This window comes from Phalacrocorax carbo, chromosome 2 (assembly GCF_963921805.1).
Source record: "Phalacrocorax carbo chromosome 2, bPhaCar2.1, whole genome shotgun sequence".
Classification (NCBI taxonomy): domain Eukaryota; kingdom Metazoa; phylum Chordata; class Aves; order Suliformes; family Phalacrocoracidae; genus Phalacrocorax; species Phalacrocorax carbo.
The window spans coordinates 163509459-163536164 of NC_087514.1; the positions used below are offsets into that span (position 1 = coordinate 163509459).

The 26706-nt window shown below is 38.3% G+C and overlaps 1 protein-coding gene across 2 annotated transcripts in view; it reads left to right on the plus strand.

Moving 5' to 3' along the window:
- MINDY4 (MINDY lysine 48 deubiquitinase 4) overlaps positions 1-26706 on the plus strand; it is a 75736-nt gene that overhangs the window by 31262 nt on the left and 17768 nt on the right. For both annotated transcript variants that reach the window (XM_009508492.2, XM_064445136.1), the window contains exons 10-15: positions 3548-3649; positions 4646-4709; positions 6069-6134; positions 6395-6462; positions 23939-24002; positions 25874-26035. In XM_009508492.2, coding sequence (XP_009506787.2) covers positions 3548-3649; positions 4646-4709; positions 6069-6134; positions 6395-6462; positions 23939-24002; positions 25874-26035 — 526 coding nt within the window. The remainder of the gene's footprint in view (positions 1-3547; positions 3650-4645; positions 4710-6068; positions 6135-6394; positions 6463-23938; positions 24003-25873; positions 26036-26706) is intronic.

Here is a 26706-nt window from a genome sequence, read left to right on the forward strand (position 1 = left end):
TTGCCTCACTCTTGGAAAGAAATGGGCACCTGTAGAACATCATTACTTGTTTTTAGCACCCAGGATGGGAGGTGACAGTTAATCAAAGGATCACCAAGCCCTAGGGGGTGCCCAGGTCCAGCAGTACTAGTGGGTAGGCAGTCCTGATAAAAGACACCTAGTAAGCCATTAGAAATGTTGAAAATGAGGCTTAGAGTCTAAATACAATACTAGAAGTTTTACTGTCACCACTACTACTGCTGTTCCTCGTTATTATTGGCACTGATTGCTTGTGGACCCCAAGACAAGGGCCAAATAAACGAGATGCTATGAATTCATCACTTGAAAATTGCATGTTCCTTGCAGCAATTGCCTTAGAGGCAATTAGCATGGACTGATAAAGAGATGGGGTCAGTGGTATAATACATGTACAGAGTGTAATGTCAAATTAATTCTACAACGTTATGGAGTTTAGCATTTTTCTTCTTCAGTTCTTTCAGTGTGTAATTCATATCAAGAGCCTGCTGTTCAGAGCACACTTTCAAAAAGTGCAAAAATTAGCTAGCAAAACTTTATTATTCTAATTCAGATTATGAGAGTAGATGCTTCAAGGCAGAATGAGGCTTTTGTCCACATAAAAGAAAACATATATTTAGATTTTTTGATCAGGAATCTCCACAGAATTCACTGAAGAATTATTTCTGGTTGTGAAAAACAATAATTTGTTTCAGCTTGGAGGACAGCCTTTGGTCATCTACTCCCTGGTTCCTTTGTGTCTCAGGTCATCTATAGTGAAAATAGCGATGTTAACTTTTTCCTTTTTCAGCATGGTTCAGTAATCGTAAATGTCATACAATTATGTGGCACCCAAATAAGTGGACTGAGGTCAGGTTGTTTAAACTATAAGTGTCCCAAATCACGCCAGCTACAACCTATCCTGCTTACTTGGCAATATTTGCCTCTCCTATCTTCCTCTCCTACTACCCTCGAGGTTTTAAAAGATTTAGTTTTTACATAATTTGTGTATGAAAAATGCTGCTGAAGTATACAGAAAGTCTCCAAGAAATTTCAGGTTAGCAGGTGTGCTCTTTGTCTTTATGCACAGAAATGCTAAAAGCCTGCAGGCTCCTAAAAAAGAATAGCAAGATGGACTGTTTTATGCATAAGATAAACATATTTTTCGTACGATGTGTTTGCCATGGGCAGAAATTCTTAGTCAGGCAGAAAGAAAGGGAAGTCTCAGAGCTTGAAATGAGAGGATTAATATTCCTTTCTAGTTCTATCCTGAATTTTCAAATTTTAGCCACTTCACAGTAAGTGTTCGACTTCAGGCTTATTAAACGTTCAAGAAATAATTATGTCTCCTCCTTACTCTGATACCTCTCTCAGACACATAATTAGTTGCTCTGCTTCAGGTTCTGAGTGTCTGTGTTAGAACACAGGCAGAGGTAAGAGGAAACTGTGATTATATTTTTTTTCGCTTGAAAACTCTCACCAATTATTTCCCATGTCTCACATCCTTCAGAGAGGGAAACATTCTCTAAAGGAATATTATATTCAAGTCAGACATTGAACTTGAAAGTCTGTTTAATTTTTTGATGTTTGGCGTTTCTTGCTTAGTCTTTTGAATTATTAGATCTTTTACTCAAATGCCTGGAAGAGGTTTTGACATCATCTCCGATGCTGGTAACACCGTAAGACTGATAATATCTGAATTTGGAAGACTGCCATTCTTGAAGCCACTAGAGAAAATCCAGTTCTGTGCTTCCAAGGGGCACGGACCTCTTGTCCACTTCTTCAGGCTCATGGCTGCTGCGTTTTATTCTTATGCCTGCCAGTTCTCCATTATGTGACTTTTGGCCTCCTGGTTCTTTATTTCTCCATTCACATCTTGGAAGTTAGAATAACAGGAGGTTTAAGAAGACTTCACAAAACACAGCTTCTAGGAAACGCGTTGACAGTGTTGCTTGCATGTTTGGATCAACAGACTACTCTAAATATTCGGTAGTTTTGCACATCATTGTGTAAGTTCCAAGCCAAGCATCTAAGTGAAAATATTTCAGAAACAGTGGGGCTGAAAGTATTGAAAGAATTGGTCGACAGGCCAATACTGGGTCAGTTACCGTAATGTTTTAGGTCATCACTTTGGGACCTTATTAAAAAAATGCAAGCATAGTGTTTATTGCAGATGGTACTTTAGATAAGGATTAGTAGTAGGTAGGAACATTATGGTGTAGATTTGTTGACAAGAGTTAAGAAATAAAAACTTAAGAAATTAAGTATGAAGGCCTTTATAAACTAAAAATCATATTTAATATATAAAGCATCTATTACAGATTTAAAGAAGAATTCTTATTTGTCGTTAAATGCCAATATATTATTGTTCCGTAGACTTCATACACCTGATTTTTGTCCAACCGATTATAAATACGTATTCTGAAAAAAGCATCCCTATTTTTTTTGGAAGATTAGTTTTCAGGGTATGATTATAGATGTGGGTATAATCAGTTCCTGTTGTTGATCATACCTTATTTAGTCTTCTCTTCATTTTTGTCTGTTGTTCTTAATGATAATAATAGTTTTGTTTAATCGTTCCTTACAAATCAGACACCATCTTTACTATTAATCTCCTAGAAGGAGAGATTGTGCATTTCATCTCTCAGCTTCATCTGTATTACAAGGGTATTGTCACAGAGCACACAGACTTAGGCCAGCAAGCTTACAACTGCTTAGCCTGAGTACCCATAACAGCAGTCTAACTGTCATTATCATCAGCATTAGCTCGTCCAGATCCCCAAAACGCACCAAACAGCTGTTCACGCAGCCTCGGTGAATCAGCTTCCCTCAAATTTCTGTTTTGCTTCTGACTTCAGAGTAGAGCTACCCGCTGTGCCCAGTTTGTTTTACTAGCAATCTAAAGAGGAAGTTGTTCTAGATACAGCTCTATTCACTGGATCTGATTATCGTCAATGAGAGCCAAGGTACCTTCCTAAATGCTTAAAATGAGATTTAAGGTGGTTGACCTCAAAGAATAGTTCCAGAAAGCCCATATTCCATTGGGATTTCAGTTGCATCTCCCTCTTTGGAGCCCTTTAGGTGCTGAACAGCAGCACCACACCTTCCTATCACCTGTTCAGGCCAGTGCTGAGAACTTTTCATGCTGCATGCAGAGCGAGCGCTCCTATGGCATTTAATTCAGACACTTAATCCTCAGAGAAAGGTCGGATTCAGCTGTACCTTTATGCCTGGTATGTCCCCTCAGTAACAACACCAGCTCCCAGTTCAACTCACAGGATTTTTTTGAGTTGGCCATCCAGGTTGTCTTCTTCTTAACCATAGAAGGAACTGATATACCTAAATGATAATTTTCTGAGGCAACTGGCCAGAGATTCATTATTAGGCATTCCAATGCCTAAATAATCTCTAAAAAAAAATGCTTTTGTTCTTTTAGCTACAAGCTTGCTATGAATCCGTGTACACTGTAACTGGAGCAGTTTCCCCTCTAAGGAGCAAGCTCCCCGATACATGTTTTGGTACTTGTCTGTTTCTTTCATTTCCTGGACTGCAGTTGTCTTCAGCCTTCAGAAGTTCACAGGACCAAGTGCCTCACCATGGCTATTGCAGACATACTGTGGCGTGCAGGAGGCAGTGAAAAGGCGATTGTGGCACTGTAAGTAGGAGAAGCAGCTTTGGTGACTGTACAATGCTCCTATGCTTGTCTGTTATATAGGGGCATAGTTTACAAAACAAAAGTTTTGTAGGTTGTATTTATGCAGTCTAAAATGGCTTAAGGAGAAATGCAAAATATCATTTCTGCTGTGCCAATAGCTGGGAGAGAATAGTCAAATTCTTTGAAACTGCTGTGAATGATCCTGTGGGTTTCATTGAGGCTAGGATTCCTCCAAAATCTTTACCAAGAGTTATTTTTCCAGATGCAGCATTTTACTCCAACAATTTTGTATTGCAGGATATTCTATTATGGCTGGGATTAATTTCCTTTTGCTGTAACTGCCTAATAGCTACTTAGTTTATGCTATGTAATTAGGCTGCTTGTACACAAGACACCTAACTTTTAGATTGCTGGCTTTGGCTGTACTGGATCCTACACAATATTTTTAAGTGAGCCAGGTTTTGTGAGAATAGGTCATTTCTTTTATTAGATCAACTAAGATAGCTGAAAAATAACAGAAGCTTTTGGGCACAGAAGTCTTTCTTCAAACCTGAAATAGAAGCAGCAAATTCAAAGACATTTCAAATGATATTTTGCATATTTTACATCTATAAAATGCTTCCTCTTTGATGATGGCGTGCATATGTTCTTCTGCTTGTTTTAATCTCATTGCTCTAATATCCTTTTCCAAAAAAACCTGTCATTAACATCTTAAACCTGTATTTATCCTCTTTCTGTATAGAGACACTCATAATTCATGTTAAATAGACTGAGAGAGCACAGCACAGCTAAAGTATATATTTCATTGATAAAAGTTTGTTTAATATGTAATATGAACTTCTTATGAAAGAGGTCGTTTTTTAAAGAAGTGGTTAAAAATGATAATATAAAATCTTCGGCTTGTCATTCAGTTCATGTAACAACTGTTGATTTCTCTTTCATGCCATTCTGTTCCTTTTAACATGAGCTTTGGTTTTGTCTGAATATCCTCTTCAGGCCATCAGGAAGACAGCAGTTCACTCCCATAGGAAAATACAAGGCAGATGGAATCTTAGAAACTGTAAGGCTCTGTGTAACTCACAGTAACATTCTCCATATATCCTTTTCCTGGCTTTTCTTGTTTTAGTACAATGAATCTCATTTCCATTGCTGTCTCAGTGTTTTAAATTCTTTTGTGTCAAATTAGTAAACTGTGATCCAAAACCCAATAGGAAATAACAAAATCCTGTAGTCTGTCTGGCTCTGGGTCGTCCCAGTGTCTGTGGGCACATGGGGTCTCTGAAGTCCTTTTATTTCCATCTATCTTCCAAGCTTATAAACTGTGCCTGGTTTTATCGGTATGGAGTAAAAGTGAACATGGATCCTTTCAAGTTGACCAGCATGGCCATGAGCATCAAAAGGCAGTGTTTTGTTCATGTCTTACACAGAATTCATTGCCTTTCTTTTCCTCCAGAAGCTCCAAATGGCAAAATACTTTCCAGTTTTGCCTTTATTTCCATCTGAAGCTCACAAATGGCTTTGCAAACAGAGGCTTTAGTGGTTTAAGGAAATATTACTGGCCTCCTAAATGGAGGAAAGGATGTGTCAACACCTTTTCAAAACCTGACAGTTTTGGAACAACTGGAAGTGAAAACCTGTATAAACAGGGTGAATGCAGCAAAAAAACCTTGGCTGTAACATGCTCTTCCAAGAGACAAGATAGATTATTTAATTAATATGTTAACATCATTCTGAGATGCTGGCTATTTCGGAGAGCACCTAACATCATTGCGCTGCCTCTAAGTACAGCTTATCAAAGGTCATGTGGACATAGTCCCAGTGAAAACGTGACGGAAAGAAATATAATCCAGACTGCCAGATCTTTCCTCGCACAGTATCTGCAAGGCCATAATTTCTGTCAAAAGCTGAAGATGGAAAAATAGACAAAGAATGTTGAAGGAAGGGGTTGGATCTGTGAACTCTCCTGAACCTGACGTTAAATAGCATTCATGGGAGTATTCTCTGAGTAAGAGAAGTGCTCTGATACATGCCTGCTACAGATAGCTGACCACATAGGTACAGATGCCTGAACTACTTGCCTATTCTGTGTCTTCTGAAGCTGCAGGATTCCTATGTTTGTCCTAGGAATCATTTTCGTTGCATAAACAATGGTTTAAATTGAATCAAACTCTCTGTGCAATGAACTTAAAACCAACAAGAAACAGTATTTAAAAGCTCAGAATATACGAAGCACTGAAATACAATATTACACCAAGTAACAACAGTAAGAAGTAGATTTCATTAATCTTTATTCCATTTTGGTAGTTCAACTTCTTCCTGTCAGATTTAATGTTTTGGCTATGTTAGTTCAGCTTTCAGTTCATAAGAATGAGTTGTTATTGCCTCAGTTACTTTTTTTTCTTCTTGCATTTCTGCCCAGCTAATACTGCATAGCGCCACAAGATATGAAGATCTGATTGTATTTCTTCAGCAGAATATTCACCAGGTACTGTGTATAGAGACAATACTAAACTTGTTATAGTTCAGCTGCCAGTATTTCTGTTTATCAGTCTCATAAGATGCCTTCTGAACATTGTTTCAAACACTATATGGACCTGTCTTGCATTTTAACAAACAGACCAACAAATTTAGTTTTAGCATAAATGAGAACAGTTCTTTCTGCTCTCAGTTTGATTTGCATTTCTTTACAATTGGGAGAGGAATATACGCAACAAATTAAATAAAACCTGTCCTTTTCTTTTTCAGTTTGAAATTGGTCCCTGCGGGTGCATCCTTCTGACCGTGTCTGTCATCTTATCAAGATCTATCAATCTGTGAGTGTCTTTGTATCCCTGTTTCATAAACAAAGCAGACAAGCTGGGCAAAGTGAGGAAAAAACCACCATATACTTAACACTTTTTAATCTATCTTGATGTTTACTCTGCTAAATATAGGGAAGTTATGCACATTTACTCAGATAATGTGTGCTGTTAAAGTGGCAGTGATCAGTCCACCATATCTGGTATAAATAACTTCACCTAAACATTAGACGTCATGTCTAAGGTAGTTGCCTATGCTCCCTGTCTTGGCAGCTGAAAGCAAGGATCATTTAGAGGGTTGTTTCTCACATACTTCAGGTATCTTAGGTAGGGATGAATGACTTGCTTGTGATGCCCCAATCTCTCCATCAATGATAACGATAAAGAAATGCTAGTAATGGCTAGATTAGGCGGCTTATTTTCAGATGTTTATAAGTAAGGTATGACAACTCTGGTCTCAGTTTATAGCTGTAATAAATATGCTGAGCTCTAATGAAGCTCAGCCTCTTTTAAAAACTCATTGAGGCTGGCCCAAGCACAGTTGCATTTAATTGTGCTTTTATACAGATTAGATGTATTTCTGTGTCACTGTGAATACCAGAGTGGGTCAGAATATAAAAGCTTTCTTCATTTTGTCAAATTCCACTTTTGTAAAAATCTCCTAGAGTTATCTGCAAGTGAACAGAACCGTTCCCTGACAACTTGCAATAACAACTGACATGAAGAGAGCAGCTGCACTTGAAAGCACCACGGGGTTGATTTGTGTAAGCTTTTATTTCTTACATCTCTGCGTTGTGTTGAAAATAAGTAGCAGCTTAGTCCAAATCTGTGATATGCATCCAGTATCTCACCTACTGAGAGTCCTGCAAGCATTTACAGATTGTTTTGTTGGTTTTGTTGTCATTTCTTCCTTTCTTTGGCTTAGAGTAACACTACAGGCCATTGGCTTAAGTCCACTTTTGCACTCTAACACAAATGATGTGATAATTTTATAGCACATGTCATTTATTCCCATTTTTCTGAGCTAGTTACAGCAGAGCGCTCCACATTAGTAAAGGTATTTGAGCAAGTAATGATACATTTGGAATTTGGTAGGATCACCAAAAGCAGCAATGTTTCTAATTGCTATTAATTGCATTGCTTTAGCTGCTATAAAATGGCAAACATTCTTTTATAACTTGAGCAAGGAGCTTATTTTTGCCATCACCTCTCAATTCTTAACAGATGGATTATGACAAGGCCAATCAATCATCTGTGGTTGTATTTGGGGGAGCTAAGTGCCTAAAGTGAGCGTGAAAATTCCTTATGGTGCCTACTTGCATTTTTAGGTATCTAAATATTTTTACATTTCTGGTCCACAATGTCAGAACAGTTTATTAAATGTACCTCTATTTCAGGGAAGATTCATTTCTTTCTCACAGAACTTCCTTTTAAAGTACCATTACTCCTCTAGTTTAGTACTGTGTAAGACACTGCATCAGTACCTATCTTTTGTTTATAAGAAACAGGAATTCTTCTCTGTCACTAGGTACAGTGGAATGTGTTTTCAGACCTTTGCATAAATTTTTTTAGAAGTGCAAACTAAATTTGGTTTATTTAATTTTCAGTAATAGCTTTGAGTGGCCATGTTGTAGTACTTCTCTTAGGATATCACAGATATCAAGACAAATAACTCACCGTGCATATCATCAAGAAATATGTACCATTTAGTGAGTGTTACACTGTAAGTAATTATTTACATAACTGGCATAGTTCTGGATGAATAGTAGAAGACAAATAAGAGTTATTTTAGGTAATGGAATTTTCATCCAGTAATAGATCTCCCAGGGATTATTTTTTTTTGTCCCAGTTTTTTAACACAAAATCAGTGGATTCTTAAGAAAAGAAGAAAAAAAAAAAAAGAGAAAATTCCATGGAAGTTTCAACTGTCCTGATGTTTGTGTGCAGATTCTACTGAAAAAGCTAGATTATTTAATTTTAGTTGAGAAGTTGACATATCTTATTTTCTCAGGCATGTTGAAAGGCTTCTGTTTGTGTCAGTTCTACACTGTGTGCCCACAGTGCTGACTCTCTGGTGTCGGTCTCTTGGTAAATATCTCTTCTACAAGTGATTGGCATTTCTTGTAACCAAGTTGAAGACTAAGGATGGAATAGTCTCAAACTGTGGTTATCATCAAACAACATTGTGCAAGATGCATGTGGATGTGCATGCCCGATGAAACCAAACCAAAGCATTTACATTTTGGTTCAACAAAGAGGAGACTGGAATTGTGATTAATGAATATGGAAATGTTTAATTAAATCAAAATTATTCTTCCTAATGTTTTCTGTTCCATCAATAATTCCAGTGTTTACTGAAGCTTTCACTTCAGGATATAATTAGAAGAAAATAATGGTACCATATTTTATATGGTGAGGAAGCATTAATTACAGGTTAAAAGGCAGAGCACTGAATGTGGACTAAATGGTGAAGTTGATAATTGAAGGATAAGTACCACTGTACCAAGACTTGTGCAGTTCAACCCATCCAGAACTGACCTAGAGGGAGTGCAGGGTAACGAGACCACAAAGCTGACAGACTCCCTCAGAGCAGTGACATCTGTGGCCAGATGCTTCCCATGTCTGTACAGGCGGAAGATGGCACTGGGAAGGATAGCTGCAGTAGTGGGTGCGGTTCAGCATGATCAAGACCTGTTAGCACCTTCTTAAATCTGTGACTAAGTTCCAGCAGTTTAGAAGGATCTCATAGTGCCAACAATGGAGTTACCTCATAAGTTTAGGCTTCTAAAGGTTACTCCAAGTCAGTCCTCCCAGCTCCCCCTGGAATCAGTGAGAAGAGAGAAGCTTCTCTAAGAGAGAGTCATCCCATCCGAAAATAAGTGTCAAGAAAGGTGAGGAGAATTGCTGTGGGAAGTGCCTATTTCTTCTTTCATTTTGGAGGGAGAACTACTAGCTAAGACTCCTATATCTTAGGTCTTTGCTGTTTTGAGGGTAATGATCTGTCTTACTTATCCTTATTTACTTTCTATGGAAATACTTGCATCTAGACTTCTTTTATGCTCAAAAAAGAGGAAAAGATAATTATTCGTTTGACTTATTTTGAATGTCAACATTAGAATGAGATAAATCACCTCTTGAAATGCTTACTTATCTCCCTTATATAAAAAGAAAAACTAAATGACCTACTCATATAGAGGCTTTACACTGTAAACATCAAGTGGTGAACTGAATTCTCTCTTATAGTGACTGGTCAATAAAATGGGAGATGAAATTCAGTGTTAATAATGCAAAACATTATACACAATGATAAAACAGTCTCAACTATACTTACCTAGTAATGGGCTTTAAATAGGCTATTATAAAAAAGGAGAGAAATTCTGGCACTGCTACTAGTAATTTAATTATCTGCAGATATCAGTTCAATTTTCTATGATAGACAAAAAAGAAATAATCACAGAATCACAGAATCACAGAATGGTGGGGGTTGGAAGGGACTTCTGGAGATCATAATGTGTTGGGAGTTGTGATAAGATTCCAGCCAATATGGTAATAGCTTTGTATAAATATATGATCTTCTCATGTCTTTATCTTGCATGTAGTCTTGTCTCACCAGTTATACGTTATTTCTCAAAGTCCAAAAACTTGGGGGCTGTCATGGAAATGCTCAGGCTTCGATTTTAAAACAAACCACAGGACATTTTTCCACAGCATAAGTAACTTTCTGTACTGGAGATGAGGCCTGAGTACTGGGAGATGAGGCCAAAAGTATGAAGAAGTTCAAATAAATTTAGACAAATTACTGGAACGATCATGCTTCAGTACCTTTTAACCCACCTGTCTAGATGTAATCTCCATCTGCCCCGTTTTTGTGTTCTGCCTTGATGTTTGCTGCTGCTGCTGCTGCTGCCTGGATGCTGGTGTAGGCTGACTTTTGGTCTGGCTCCATAATTTTTATGTTGTTAGTGATTTTTCTTGTAAATGAAAATCCCAGATTTCAGCTAAGTCCGTCGGGCAGTTGTTCTAAACCACTGACAATCAAAGTATTTTTATTTAATGGGAATGCATGCAGGGAAATGCAGGGTTTTGCACTGCTTTGTAGATTTTGGTAATGAGATTATCATACTCCATGCACTAACGATCATCACTGGTAGAACTGATAACAAATGGCCAAAGAGGAGTGAGAATTCCTGAGGAAGTTGCTGAGAACGTGTTGTTGCTTCTGGTACAGGAAGGAATGCTAGTTACTAACAATTGTAACCTCTGTTTTTTTTTTTTACAACCACTCAAAAATTAAAAAATAGTAGGCGTATTGTACTAGCTCAGGGGACTAATCTTCCTGAATGTGCAAAACGTGTACTAAAATCTTCCATCTTGTTAAAAGCTACAAGATATTTCCCATGTACCAGGGAGAGACTGAGCGTAAAGGTGGGCTGCCAGCCCTCACGTGGGTCTCACTGTTGCATCTGAGAATGGCACACTGCATGTAGGGAAGCTCTGAACACTCAGGAGTGGTTTACGCTGACCCGGTAACAGCAGCTTTAGTAACTCACGGAGTCGTGCTGAAGTTAAAACATATACTGGAACGGCAGCGCAAGCTTTCTCTGCTAGATGCCGTCTCCTCGCCTGTAACATTTGGCACCTTCCTCACTGTGCTTACTAACACAAAACCACTGCTGTACTGGGATGTGGCTGATTCTGATCCATTCATTGAAAGGACTTCTTTAAAATTCAGCTTCTTACCAACCAGTCACACTGTCTGTTTTCATTGCCATAATTTTTCTTAATCAGTGCAATAACTTCATTGCACAAAACCATCATTACTAGAACCTATTATAGCAAAGAACATATTGAATGAGAAAATTCCTTAGGTCAAATTCCTGGGTGGAAAAGCAGTGCATTGCCCCTTTCAAGCTATGCGGAGAAAATTAAATAGACCCTCATCTGAAACAGACTCATTGTGTTACTCACAAATTTGCTGACCAATAGATTCAAACAGCAGTGTTTGCAGTCTCTTCTGTCCACTTAGGGATACTTCAGCGCTTACTAATAGCCAATTACAAACGTAACTCTGCAGTCAGCATTGGTCATTTGGGTAGATTTTCAATTTTTTCTCTGAAGAGTTTGTGTGACAATAAAGAAAACAATGGCTTTATCTGGGGGAGTGATTTTGCAAGTCAGGAGGAGGCTGTGTACTTCCTTAAAGCTGGCCACTTATAAACCTGGGAAAATACAAGTCAACACCTTTTTCCTTATTGTGATCCCGCAACACTAGTAAATATCCCTCTGTAGTCTTTACTGCTCCAGAAATTAGTACAGCCCTATTTCAGAATTATTTGTGCTGTTTCCATATCTGAATTTGGAAGGTTAGGTTGTTTTTTTGTTTTTTTTTTTTCTTTATTTTTTCCCCCCAAAAGCCAATACCTCTTTATTAAATGGAATAAGTAACATTTTGATTCCTTATCAATCTAGGACTTTTCACACCAAATAAGTCTGCCCTTAGTTATTAGTAATTTATCTAGTTCTCTGAAATCGTCTATCAATTAACAGTTTTTTACTAAGGGCAATCATATGATTAAAACTATGTTGTTATGTGCCCTTGAGCACTTATTCTTCATTCCTGTGGTGCCATTTTACCAAACCAGAGAAGTTAAATTTCCTTCATCTTTCATTCTAATCCATTCTTGAAACAAACACACACAAGTGCCCGATCATGTTAACAGCTGTCCAGCATACCTGTTCCATCTCAAAAAATACCCTTCCTGTAATAATTGAAGCTGCGCTGTACTTGGTATGTTACAGGGGAGAGAAGCTTTGACTTGTTTGAACTTCATGTGAGAGGAAAGCCTGATCAGACTGGCTAAAGGACCAGTGGCTACAAGCCCCCTTTGGCTATGCAGAGCATCTACCTTCAGCATTTACAGAGCTAGTATACTGAATATTCCTGAATGACTAACTTGATCATCTGAGGAACCTGATTTTTGAGTGCTCTGAGGACATTGGACAAACTACGCCTTGTTATAGTTACTATGCCCTGTGCTATGCTCAAATATATCTGTTTGTCAGCTTGGTTTTACTTCTGTAATGATTTGTCTGGTTGCAAGCTATACTCCAAGAATCTTCCGGCTTTGATCCATTGGCAAACTATTTTTATCAATTGTTTGAATAATATCACAGTTCTGTTTTTACTCATCTCCATAGGACAGCATTTCACTGTGAGACAGACTGTTGTATATGTACATTATGTGTACTATATACAGTAATACCTATGGGCCATAATAAAGATCTCTCCTTGCCAAAGAGTCAGGAAGAGTAAAGCCAAACCCAGAGTCACCTCAGCATGCCACCTACCATCCAATAGCTCTGACCATATATGCACAAACATAGGGCAGACAGACACGTTCCCCTTCGCTGCACGCAGGAGAAAGTTATCTCAGATTTGCTGCAGGATAAGAGCATGTATATATGCAATTACTATGGGTCACACTCTACCTGGCCTCAAGACCGGATGGTAGCCACAATTCCTGCTCTAGAGAGTTTTCATAGAACAGGAGGGACGTGACAAATGGGAAGCAGAAACCTGTGGGAAATGATTTATCAAAGAGCTTCCAGATATGTATAATCTGTTGGGCATGTGCTGTAAGCATGTGAGCACATTGTTTTACTGTGGCCAGAAGGAGGTGCCACAAATCAGAGAACAAGCTGTGTGAACTGACTGCTTTGGCATCCCTAGCCAGGAGGTTGCCTGCCTTGCAGACATGATTTGCTGGTCTGTTTTCATCTGGATTATTTTATGTTGCTGCAAGGACAGAAGAATCACTCTTAAGTAACCATAGGCTTCATTACAATAAATAATGTTAAATAATCTCAAATAACCATACTAAAATTATAAAATATTAGTGCAATTAAAACACAGAAAGCCAAGCTCTGGGAGGACTACCTTTACTCAATAAGACAAGTTTTTATTGAGAAGTGTAACAGAAGCTAATCATCATTGTAGTAATTCGTATCAAGCCATTTTTTTCTGTATCCTTTTTCTGTATCATTTACTGTGAAATAACCCTGATTCTGACATGTTACTTGACTTTCAAGCTCTTTCAGTCCCATAGGACACTGAAATAGAAAGTGATGCTCTGTTGGCACATGAATTGTGGGTGGGACAATGGGTCCTTCACCTTCAATTCCTTAACTGACACCTTTTCCTGTCTCAGAGCCAATCTCTAAGTTAGAGTTCCCCTAAAATGCACCTACTCTCATGCTGTTTGGCTGGTGACGAAAGGCTTTCTTTCAAAGTAATTACAATTTCACATAAAAGATCCAATCACACGGGGCATACTCAGCTCTTGATGGAAATATATTTTTCTATGAGCCAGTTTTCTGGGAAAACGTTTTCAGAGGTATTTCCCCCCACACTTGAGAACGCCTGGGAGACCAACAGCAAGGGGAAATTACGTGTGTGTGAGTAGTTTTCACCCAGTATTTACAGTTACGTAATATAAATACTGGTCATCATGTATTTTACAGCTTAATCTTTTGGTGTTTGAAAAAGATAGGGAAGCAGCTATTTTTATGTGGAAACAGCTGTCAATTATGTTACAGTGCTAAAAAACAAGCAGCTTGACCTAACTGAAAAATCCGTATTTGAGAGTCTCAGACCTCTTGAAGACCCATTTGTGAATTTACAACATGGAGGAAACGTGAGATTAGATTTACATGGAACAGTGGGAGGAGAGCAAGTAGGAGAGTTTGTATGGGATCCAGTCCTTGGTAGGGAAGAACTGAGTCCTTGTTTGTTTTGGTAAGTGAACTTCTGTGCCTCCTGCTTGGTAGGCTGAATGCGATTCATAATCTTCAGGACCTTCCTTGTCTTGAAGCTCTGTTGTGTGAATTAGACAGAGGCCCTTCTAGCTGGAGTGTTCACTACGCAAGAATTGCTTGCTACATTAATAAAGATATTAAAAAATAACAGAGGGCCACAAAGATGCTCTCTCATGAAGACAGGCTGAGAGAGTTGGGGTTGTTCAGCCTGGAGAAGAGAAGGCTGCGGGGAGAACTTACTGCAGCCTTCCAGTACACGAAGGGGTCCTACAAGAAAGCTGGAGAGGGACTCTTTGTCAGGGAGTTTAGTGATAGGATGAGACGTAACAGTTTTAAACTGAAAGAAGGTAGATTTAGGTTAGATATGAGGCAGAATTTATTTACCGTGGGGGTGGTGAGGCACCAGAACATGTTGCCCAGAGAAGCTGTGGATGCCCCATCCCTGGAAGTGTTCAAGGCCAGGTTGGATGGGGCTTTGAGCAACCTGCTTATGGCAGGGGGGTTGGAACCAGGTGATCTTTAAGGCCCCTTCCAACCCAAACCATTCTATGGTTCTATGATTCTTTGAATATATGCAGAACCTTAATGAAGCACAGCTTGCAGCTTCAGCTGCTAAGAGGCAAAAAAGAAGGGAGTTTGCTTGAAAGAAGATAATGTTTTTCCTTCAAAGAAAGACAAGAAGACAGGGATAATAAGTGAGACAGCCTTAGCAATATTCGAAGGAGGACGTGAGTCCAAGATTTGAAGCTATGAGATTTATATTCTTTCAAAAGTGGATATGCTCTGGAATATATTGATTTGTGAAACATCATCTTACAACACTTGAGAAAGGGGACTCAGGGACAAAAGAATAAAGCTAGAGATGATGGCAGAATGGGATTTCGAAGACAAGATACAGGAAAGGAGAGTAGGGTTTGACAAAATACAACTATGTAGGCATCTGTTAAATAAGATAAGGAAGCTACATAGGCTGCTAGATAAGGAATGTGAGCCAGGTGGAAACATGACCACAAAGGCAAGGAAGAGGAAGAGCTGAATTAAGTTCGAAGAAGTTTGCTGCACTGAACAAAAAGGAACAAAAGTTAGTGGTAAAGGAAACTGAAAAAATGAAACCAAATTCAGCAAAACAGGGAAATATCAAGAAGACAATGAGGTTGTTACACTGATTCTGTTTGACATCTTGCTAGGGAAGGGACTGGCATATAGGGAAATAATAATTAAAAAAAAAGGGAAAAGAACTGAGATTTGCACAAATAATGGAGACCCTTGTGTCCCTGTTAAGAAAATTCAGGAAGCCTGTTACTGGCAAGGGTCCACAGAACAGAGAAGTGGACTATATGCTGGGCAATAGCATATTTGGTGTGTGCATATGCAGCAGAAAGATTTCTTACGACAAAGGGGGGAAAACATGGAACTGAAACAACAAGCTATTTCCTTTTTGTATCAATAAAAATATCAGGAAAAGGTGTGAAGTTTCTGTGTAGAGTGGATGTTGCTTATACTAGGAATAATGCAAAGAATGCTCCAAATCTAAATTAATATTCTGCCTTACATTTCAGTTAGGAGGACAGCATGGTGCAAAGTCAGGATGGATAATTGGAATCCATGCATAGAAATTTAATTAATTTTGAGGTGAACCTGAAAAAGTGATGGCTACACAACATGAAGGAAAAAAATTAAACCAGTTGTCTTTTTGCCTAGATCTCATTCCAAAACTTATGCAAGACTTTCTGAGCTCTCTCTCGCTTTGTCAGACTTTATGAATGGACTTGATCCTGAAAGCTTACATGGATTTGTCGTATTATGCCACTTGTCCCATGAAAACATACAGTAACCTTGCATCTCTTGTGCTGTAAGTCTGAAGAAGTGGATGCTCTCTGTCTCCAAATACTGAAATAACTAGTATCTAAAATCACAGATACAATGACAATGATGCTTAATACCTTTTCACAACAGAGGTCACTGTATAACTGTGTAATAGCAAACAATGCTTACATTTAAGAAAGATGGAAAAGCAGACCAAAGCTTAGCCTTTAGCCCAGCATGTTGAAAAGCTGTAGGCAAAATTCTGAAGAGAGAGTAACTAACTACAGAGATAAATGGAAAATAGCAGGGAATGCAGCCTGATTTTACAGAAGAGAAGTTGTACAAGACTGAACTAATATTGTACTTCGATAAAAGAGCTGTTTTTTTAAAGTGGGAAATGAAATCTGAACTTTAGCAAAGCGTGCAATTATACTACCAAATGGAGAATTGTTAGTTAAACTGAAAAAAAAAAATAAGTTAATGGAGAGGTAATAAGAGGTTTTTGTACGTGATATCATGCCAAATGGAATTCATTTGCTAATGTGAAAATAAAAGGCCTTTTGAGAATTGGAAAGGCGATAAGGGAAAGGGGCTCAGAAAAGAGTTTTCAGTGTGGGGAAGGTTACTGGTACAGTTACTCAACGATCAGTCTGGGATTAAACTTAGTTTTTATGCCCTACAATAATGTTGGAAAAAGGGAGTGGTGTGCTAATGAAATCTACTGATGACTTAGAAGTGGAAAGGCACTGTCAATACAGAGAACAAGTTGTGTTCAGTTCACTCAGCTTCATGATGAGGGTAATAAAAAAAGTTTCTTTTAACTACAGAAACTACAAGATCATGCAAACAGAGACTACTCCCTACTGTACTGTGGGGGTTCATAAGTTGTGAATGGCAGGATGAGGAGTTGAGAAGAGTAGTGGAGCACACAGTGACTTTGAGCCAGCATTATAAAACAACACAGGATCTACTCTTAGGCTGTATCGGCATAAACTGTTTTAGGAGGTGAAGACATTTTAATAGATTGTGCAAGGCACTGATGTGTCCTCATTGAAAACTACATCAAACTGAGTGCACCCATTAAAACTGGGAGAAATGTAGGGAAAGGGAGGACCAGAATGAGAAATCTGTCTTATAAAATAACAAAAGTTTTTATCTTTTCTAGCCTAAAAAACAAATCTTGAGAGGGGCCATAACTATATTCTAAAAAATGGGAGGGTAGCAGTTGTAAGTAAACAAGTAGGACTGAGGAGAGTTATTTAATATAAAGAACGATATTAGTACAAAATGAAAGTGTATCAGTAAACCTAGCCTGTGACTCAGTAAACCTAGTCAAAGTGTGACTAGATTTCAGGTTCCTAAGCTGCCACTGAGAAAAGTATGGAGGGCCAAGAAAGCAACTAAGAAATGTGGTTTTCTGTGAAAGAGAGGGGATGGCTGGATTTTACCTGCCAGATGCAGAGAACATCATCTTCCTTTCTTCCCCCTCTCCGCAACTCTGCCTTATCCCAGTATGGATTATGGCTGTAGTCCACACCATAGCTAGTATAAACACAGAGTACTGTTCTGAGAAGTATCTGAGATATGTAGAAAAATTGCCCCTCAGTTACATAAGAAGGCCCATATGGGATCAAAGGGAAGGGCCATCCAGCCTGGTAGCCTGTCTTTGATAGTGGAAAGCTGTGGCTGCTGAAGGAAACTGCGTAAGAAATGGGGTGAACATGGAGTAATTATTCTGCTGGTATATTCTCCATGTTTCCGATAGTCAGTAATTCAGACACTTCCTAAGCTGGCAGTTGTATCCGGACCACTGAGTTTATTAGCCCATGATGAACCTATCCTCCATTAATTTTTCTAAAACCTTTTTGAACCCTTTGATTCTTTTGGCCTTCACAACATCCTGTGGCAATGAGTTCCCCAATGTAGTTATGTGCTTTTTGAAAGAGTTTTTCCTTTCATTTGCTTTAACTGGTTGCCCAATAAGTCTACAGTGTTGCCTAGTTCATGTTATGAAAAGTAGTGAGTAAATGTTCCTTAATCACCTCCTTACCACTGAGGAGTTTCTGAACTTCTGTTGCGGTCATCAACTGTAGTAAAACGGTCCTTGTCTATGTAGTCTCTTCTCATAGGTAAGCTGCTCCGTATCTTGACAGTGGTTTCTTCTGACCAGCTGAACTTCCTCTGACTCTACGATACCTAGATGCTCAAATTCTGTTACTGTTGAGCTAAAATTTATAACAAAGTGACTATTTGGAACCGAGTGTTCATGTGTTGCTTTTAATTGGCTTGCCCAGTCGAGGAGTCTTTTCTTCAAGGCTGGCTACAGGGTGTTGTAATTTCTATAGCAACTTTATTTTTCAGCTTGTAATCTAAAAAAAAATATATACTCAGCCTGTCTGCAGTACCGGCATATTTGTGAGTATGATTTATTTGTCCAGTCCCTGGTATATAGCAATTAGATGGCCATGCCTGAGTCATTGCAGTCTCCCTTTACTTTATGTTCACCAGATGGAGAAAAGGCATTTTCCAGCAGCGTTTCTTCCTCTACTCTGAAAATTACCCAAGCAAGGTCACATAAATTACCTTCAGGATGTACCATTTTCTCTCCATGTTAAAAAATGTAAGGAAGTCCACAGTGATTAGCTGATGTTTATGTGTCCATCTTCAGATATAAAAAAATTAGTTATATGAAGCCCATCCCTAAGTGATTGATTAGCTTTGTCATCTTCACAGTCTTGGTTTTTTCCCTTTCCTTCAGGAAATCAAAACATTTCAGACATTAACTCTTTTGATTTTAGGGGCATAAAGTATATTTTTAAAAAAGACTCTTAAGATGTGAAAGAGTGTTACTCTACTACAAAGTAGAACAGTAACAAAAACACTGTTGTATTTTTACCAGATTTCAGCCACTGTGCTGTCACACTATGTACTGTTGAGCTCTGCTCGCTAAGCGTAAGGTCATCATGGTCAAGCAGATCCGCGTTTAGTATCTTTGCTTAACGTCGTGCTCAGGAAGATGTGTTACATTCCGTCAGAGAGATAATTTATTTTAAAAAGTGAAATAGTAGGTTGAATGTGCCAATAGGTTACTCACTTTTCACATCAGATCTATCCCTCTGAAATAGAAATACTTCCCACAGAATGTTAGCACCCTGTAGCAGCAGGGTTGATGAATTAAATGTGTACAATTATCTGAGTACGTGTACATTTGAAGAACTTTGTGAAATTAGCAGGTATGTGAAAAAAGCCGTGATGAATGAAGCTACTTCCTTGCTTTTACTCATTTGAATCCCAAAGAGCAATTATTTTTTTCTTCAGAGGGGCTCTTCCCTTCTTTTTTAAACATTCATTTGAAACCTTTGCAGTGTGCCAGTATAAAAAAAAAAAAAAAAAGGAACATTTACACAATAAGCCAGTCACCCATCCTGTCATTTTCCACATCCCCATTGTAATTATTTGAAATCCTTATGCCTGAAGACAAGTTTTTCTCCCTCCCAACCCAAATTCTATTTTCGGAGTAGACTTGTAATTGTGTGTTTGTTAATATAGCTGTCTGTTGCCATGAACAAAGTGAGGTCACCAATTTTCTATTACAGCTTTGCCACAGAGTTAAGGACTGTAAAACGGCTAGCCCTTATCTGAATGAACTATTTTTTGTTTTATATTGTTTTATTTTTTTCTGCTATCAACGCAGTCGGTATCTAGGGTAAATAACTGACATGAACTAACTCATATTTTGACAGTCTGGAGTTATTCCTAGTATTACAGTTCGTATGTGAGTTTTATTTTAATATCCAATGCTCAGATGTTCTCTGTTTAAGACTTGGCAAGAATTCTCCTGGAAGTAATTTGAGAATTAATGTGTATGAAGCATTTTAAAAACGTTTTATTTATCTAACTCAGTGTTATTTGCTAAGAAAAAGTTCATCTGATTACAGATTATGTTATACTGAAGCACCCAGTGCTCAAAATATTTCTATTTTGGATTTGAATTTGTGCTCTTCTAAAGCTTTAGTAGAGTCCATACAGATCACTGTAATTTATTTCATCAATGCACCATCAGTGCTAAGTTTATCCTGCCATTACAGCTTCTTCTAACTTTGGTATTTTTGTTGTCAATCTGTCTTAAACTCTTTGAATATATTTTTATAATTTCTATATCCTAGAATGGATGAATGAATTGAAAACACGAGGCAGGTTCCTAATAGGAACTGTCATGGCTACCTTGAAGTCAGCAAGTTGTGTCAATATGGCTGTGACAATTCAGAGCCATCAAAGGTTTGGCTCAGAACATCTTCAGTACTTTACATCCTTAATACCCGCATTATTTATAACTTGAAACTAGCCGTTTCAACAATGCTGAAGATCAACACAGAATCACCAACAGGAACATGGAGAGAAAATGAGATTTCTAATACGTAATCGTATTTTTTGGAAAGGCTATTTCAGGCACTCTTGCTCTAAAACCATCAGCAAATATGTATAATTCACACCAGATGTGTTGATTTCTGTCATAACGAGATTTCAGCAGTTGCTATAAAGTAGGTATTTGCTCAGAAGCCACCTTACACACCTTTTGGCTTTGCCACATAATGACATTCATTTTATGTGATAATAATGTGAGAAAAAAAATCTTTGGTTTCATGCTGAATGAAAAGGCAGTTAAGCCCCAGGATATAGGTTCCTCACCCTGATCACCCAGTTACGGGGCGGGGGGAAGATTTAAATAGAAATATTTTTTACAATAGTAGTACAAAATTAATAAAATATGTGGAGACGAGTTTTGCCATGTTGTTTAGGTTCTGTGAGCATATAAAAATATGTTCCCATTTTGTCGAGATAGCAGAAAAGCTGGGCTTTTCTGAATGGAGAATCAGTGTCTCAAGGGTCCCAGGGCAAAAACTAAAACACGGCTAAAGGTGAAACTGTGACTTTACGCATAATAGGAAGTATGTTAATCTGAGTGTATTTGCTGCTGCCTGTCTGTCCTCTCAACAGGCTGCTTCTGCCTTAGCAGAATCCACAGCTTCACTCGCTCTATAGAGATTTCAAACTCTCCTCCCTGGCTTCAGTACAGACGTAAGCCACATCACTTCACACTCAGTACAACTGAAAACAAAGGTCAAGCTGGGAGATCTTCCAGAGAGATCTGAAATTCAGCAAATCTCATTGTCAACTTTTTGATTGTGTATCGACTCAGGAAATGATTCCTGCTGAAGATTGCCTTTACCATATTTGAACACATACTTAATTTTAAGTATTTGTCCAGGAAATTTTAAAAATCAGTATCTTGCTCACTGATTGAATAGTTTTTATCACATACTTCACCGTATTGCCAGGTGAGGGAAACACCACTGTTCTGCACCAGCAGTCGACATACTCCTCGCTTGCTCTCCAGTTAGAATGATGTACTGCCATGACACTGAAAGATACTGATAATATACCATGAGGAAGAAATATTTACCATTAACACTGTTCTCTTTGGTAGTGTCTCCTTACTGACCTGTGATTCTGTCAAAGCAGCATGCAGACCATCGGGCTGTAAATTAAGAAGGAGGGATTCAGTAGAGTCAGACCTTTAACTCATTGTCTGATGATGACTGGGGTACTTAAAAGTCTCCTGGCTTAAAATTAATGGGGTTTCTGTTTTAAAGTGATTTAAAAACTAAAAATGGAAAAATTCCAAGCAGGGACAAAATAGTATTAGTAGTAATGATTTATTCATTAACATCTTTGACATCTGATAGCCAAGACACCAGAATGAACAGATGCTTCAGATTTGCTTGTCATCAATGAATGTCTTCAACGCCCAGCAGAATAACACACTGTTATAGTTATCTGATATTCTTACAATACATGAAGTGTAGTAGCACTTAAAAGCTGATGCCTTTTATTATATCACACAATAAATACACCTGCACAGAAGCTGGTAAATCTTTGGCAGGTAAGAATAACAATCTTAAAACCATTTAGAATCGGTGTAAATCTTGTAGCTATATGCCTGATGTTTGTTTCCTCATTAGCAGAGATGATTTGAAAGGCATATGTTGTTCTTCTTGAAAATCTGAGATACACCTCTAAACTCCCATATTGTTTGTACCTACAGATGAAATTAGAACTTCCTCCTATTGTCTTTGTCGTATGTCCCATCGTCCCTAACTGACGCATATTGTATAGTCTGCTCATTTCAAACAAGGCTATGGTGTTTTCAAGATGAAACTGTTTCTAAAACTAAAAAATGGCCAAAATCCAAAGATTATTATCGCCTCATCCATTCCTTGCAATGTTGCATGAGAGAATTTTCCGTATCACGGGCACTTTCCGTGGCCTTTTCTTTGATTTCACACTAGCAAGGGATGTTATTGTGGCACTTTGTCATGCCTGAGTCTAACTTGTAAATCACCTTTAAAATAAATGTTTGAAAAAAGGGAGTTGTGATTCAACTTGATTTGAATGATTTTAAGTATCATTTGGGCTGGAAATCTTACAAATTATATATTTCATTCTGATTTTGGTGTTCAAAGATATTCCATGAGAAAATAATTATGTACCGTTTGGGATGAAGACAGGGAATGTCCCAGCTTCTTACTTAAGAAATCAATTTTTTAACAGAGCATGCGTAGTGATGTCGAAGGGAAATTTCTAGTTCCCACATCAATTCAACTCTTACTTTATCAAAAAGTAAATACTTTCTTTTTTTAAAAAAATAATTGTGCTAATTGCCAGGAAACGTGAATATTTGGGTGCATAGAAGATTTTACAAGTGGAATGAGAGTGAGAAGACCAGATCTATGTAGAATAACGAGGTTTTAACTGATGATCATTCAGGCATTCTTTCCATCTTTGTAACAATATAAGGGTGTAGCCAAAACAACAGAGATTGACATATTTTACACTGAAGGGAAATAGCTTTTTTATGAACTATGGAATTAATCTGTGGTGTTTATTGCCATAGCTGTCCCAGAATATAGTACACTGTTTTTTTCTCAAAACTAGATTAGACATCTGTTTAAGTATAAAATAATGTTTACAATTACATTATATCTGCAGGATAAAAATGATCACAGTTACAACCTTTATTTTTTAGGTCATCAACCAATCACTAATTCAATAATTCCAGGAGTTATGGGAGAGGGAACTTAGTTTGGGGAGATATTTCTCCGTAATTATCAATAATGTAATTTCATGGACTTTTCTCTTTAATGTCATAAAATAGAAGAAGGGCCCAGACAGTGGTATGATTAACGTGTACACCTAGAGTCTTTATACATAGTGTATAGATTATATAATCTTCAGTATGTGGGTATATTCCAAACATTGATGATAGGAATTACAAATATATGCATTTGTGAGAACATCTTAACTGACCACTGAAATAGGTTGCCCAGGAATGTTGTGGAATCTACCTCCTTAGAGATATTCAAAAACCATCTGACATGGTGTTGGGCAACTGGGTCTAGGTGGCCCTGCTTGAGCCGGGGGGTTGGACAAGGTGGCCTCCAGTGGTCCCTTCCAACCTCAGCCATTCTGTGATTCTGTAAGACAAGTAGTCCAGTAGTTCTAATTTCTAAAGTTCTAACTGGTTGTGACAATGGCTTCTTTTCTACTCTACAACTGTTTTCTTTAGTCTAGCTCTAACAAATTTTTGCTTGCCTCAGGTTTAGTTGATATATACAGGGGTTTTTTGCCATGCAAAAAATCACCTCGAAAGGGTTCCAAAATGTAGAATGTATTTATGGTTGGGACACAGTTTGGGTTTTTTTTTGCCCCAAGATTTAGAGATGTTAAGCCTACTGAAAAGAAGCAACTATATTTAAATTTAATTGTATTCTCCACTCCTAATTTAGTTGTATTCTCTGCTCCTTTTCAGGGTGCGCAATGATTTCGATGTGCTTACAAACCGTTTGATTGGCAGCCACGGCTACTGTACTCAGGTAAGTCAAGCGTGCAGCCGTGGGGATGTCATACACCTCTGCATGCAGAGCTGTGAGCTGACCTCTGGGAAGAGGTAGAATTTCTTATTTAAAGTTCCTTATGTTTTTCCTTTTTCCCCACAGTGTCAAGCACCTTCATCCTTTATTCTTATTACCTTGTGTTTTGCATATTCTTGTCTTTGCTTCCAGAGCCTCTGCTTTTTGGCCTGGTTTTCAGGTCTGTGTGTGTCTGTACCTGTGTGTGCATGTGCTCATACTCCTCTCATCTGCCTCTTTTGAACTCCTTAGTTGATTTTAGAGCTGAGATACTGCTGAGTCTGCAAACCATGTTTCCTCCCTGCCAGTTCAGAAAGGTGACTGATGTTGCATGTCTGATCGTACAGCTCCTCCATAAACGGCCACTGCCCAGCTAACGGAGCTGATGCTGATTGAAGCTAACTGGTACTTCAGACTGGAGACACTGGTTTATTATAGGTGTGTCTAGAAGACATATGGTGCTTGAAAATAAGCAGTCTGAATTGCTGTCTGACACTTAGGACCACAACTCTCTGTCGTCTAAATTCCAGCTTGTGTCCTGTCTCCCGCTGGCTCTAGGCCTGAGGAGGTATCCACCCAGTTGGAAATGCTTTGCCTTGGGACACATAGGTGGAATGTAGATCCCAAAACTCTGTGACATGGATTGTCCCAAAGCTGGGACATGGGCAGCTGAATATGGTCCACAGCTGTTAAATGTACTGTCATTTTGGCTGTAAAAGGCAAGCTTTTGTACAGTGGTTACACAGTGATTCCTAAGGAAGGTGGTGAAATATCACTGGTGGATTAGGAGTCCTAAAAACATCAGTAAGAACCTATAAACTCTGGGGAGTCTTTCAGGAGAAACATGGGGCTATAAATGTGTGCAGTATTTTTAAATCATACATCAAGTCCAAACTGGCAATACCAGTATTATTCATGTCTTTGGGAACAGTTATTTGGATTAATTTTTCTGGAAACTTTCTTCTTATTATTTCCCCTCATGTTTCTTGACATATGTTATTTATTAAGAGTTAGCTGGTTCATTGCTGTAGCACAGTCTGCTGCTAGATAATGTTATGTGCTGTTACAGCCTAGCTGGCCCTCGTGAGGTCTTATGCTGAGCAAAATGTCTGGTGTCTGTGCTCCTTGAGCTTTATGCACACTTGCATGTGCGCGTGCAGCATGCACACACGCACCCTCTCACATGTATTCACCCTCTGACACACTAGTACTTCGGGTTCAATTAGAGAGGAAATAACAATCTGCGATAGTGGGTATGAGTGTATTAGTGATACGGACCAGATGTGAAGCCATATCGGTGAATGTCTTACTGAATTAGACTTAAGTTCATCCAGAAATAATCAGTGAGTAAAAAATCTTGTAACAAATCTTGTCCAACAAACAAAACGCATCACTAAGCACATGCAGAAATATCAGACAGTACTGCACAGGCTTTTAATTCATATCGTTTATGCTGTAGCTTTCATTGTAGAGAACAAGGGACACCAAAATCTTTCAATTTAAAAAAAAACCCCAACATTAATATGAGAAGGTTGAGAATTGGATGTAGGAGTAAATTGATTACCAGCAGTTTGCTTCTGGAAAGATGAACATTGAAAACTCTGCTAATATTTCCTCATTGTACTTTGGGAGTAGACTTTGCCCAAAATATCTGGAAAAAAATTTACAAGCAATCCTAATCCCAACCCTAAACTTAAAGCCACCACAGAAATTAAGTGTCTGGTGTATGTGTAATTTTATCAGTCCTGAATCAATCTTGTACTGATGTCTGGTAGAGACGAAACTGTTCTTAACTAGTACGATTTTTGTTTTCTTTTTCAACATGTCACAAACAGGAATTGGTGAACTTGCTCTTGACTGGCAAAGCTGTGTCCAATGTTTTCAACGATGTGATAGAGCTAGACTCTGGAAATGGCAATATCACAATTTTGAAAGGTATCACAAGCCGCAGTGACATTGGTTTGCTGTCTCTCTTCGAGCACTATGATGTTTGCCAGGTAAGGTTCCCATTCTTCTGATTTTAATTAAAAAGGAAACAAATTTAAAATACTCTTGGAATGAGTATAACAACTAAGAAATTATGGTGTTGATTCGGTTGCTCACTCAGAGGCATCTAGCATTGTTCTAGATGCCCCAAGGCAGAACATGGTCTCCCTTCTGGGTGTGGTTCTGTGTCACAGCTGCCACCCCTTGGTAAATGACTTGGATAGTCTACAGCATCTCAAATCTTACATGCCTGTGTCATTTTCTAACTGATCTCCTGAAGCAGGAGTCAGCTTACAAACTAACACACTTCTACCTACGTGGCTACTCTAGAGATCTGTATACGTGAACTGTATAGTCACGTGGAGTTAAAAGCTGTTCAGCTGACTAAACGTAATTGTTCCCCTGGCTGTATTCACTAGATCTCCACTGATCATAGTGGAGCTGAGAGACCCAGCTCACATGTGGACACCTGTATCTCAGTCACGTGTATATAAGCAACTGAATCTGAGCTGAAACTCACTCTAAATATTCAGTTTTCTGCAATTCCTATGTGATGGGGAGCCAGATTGATTGAATCCTCCACTCCATGCTATAATGGTGGTCATATTGTATTAACAGTAAAGAAAATAATAGACAATTAAAATGGCTGTTAATATAATGGGAATGTTCCCTTTAACATGTC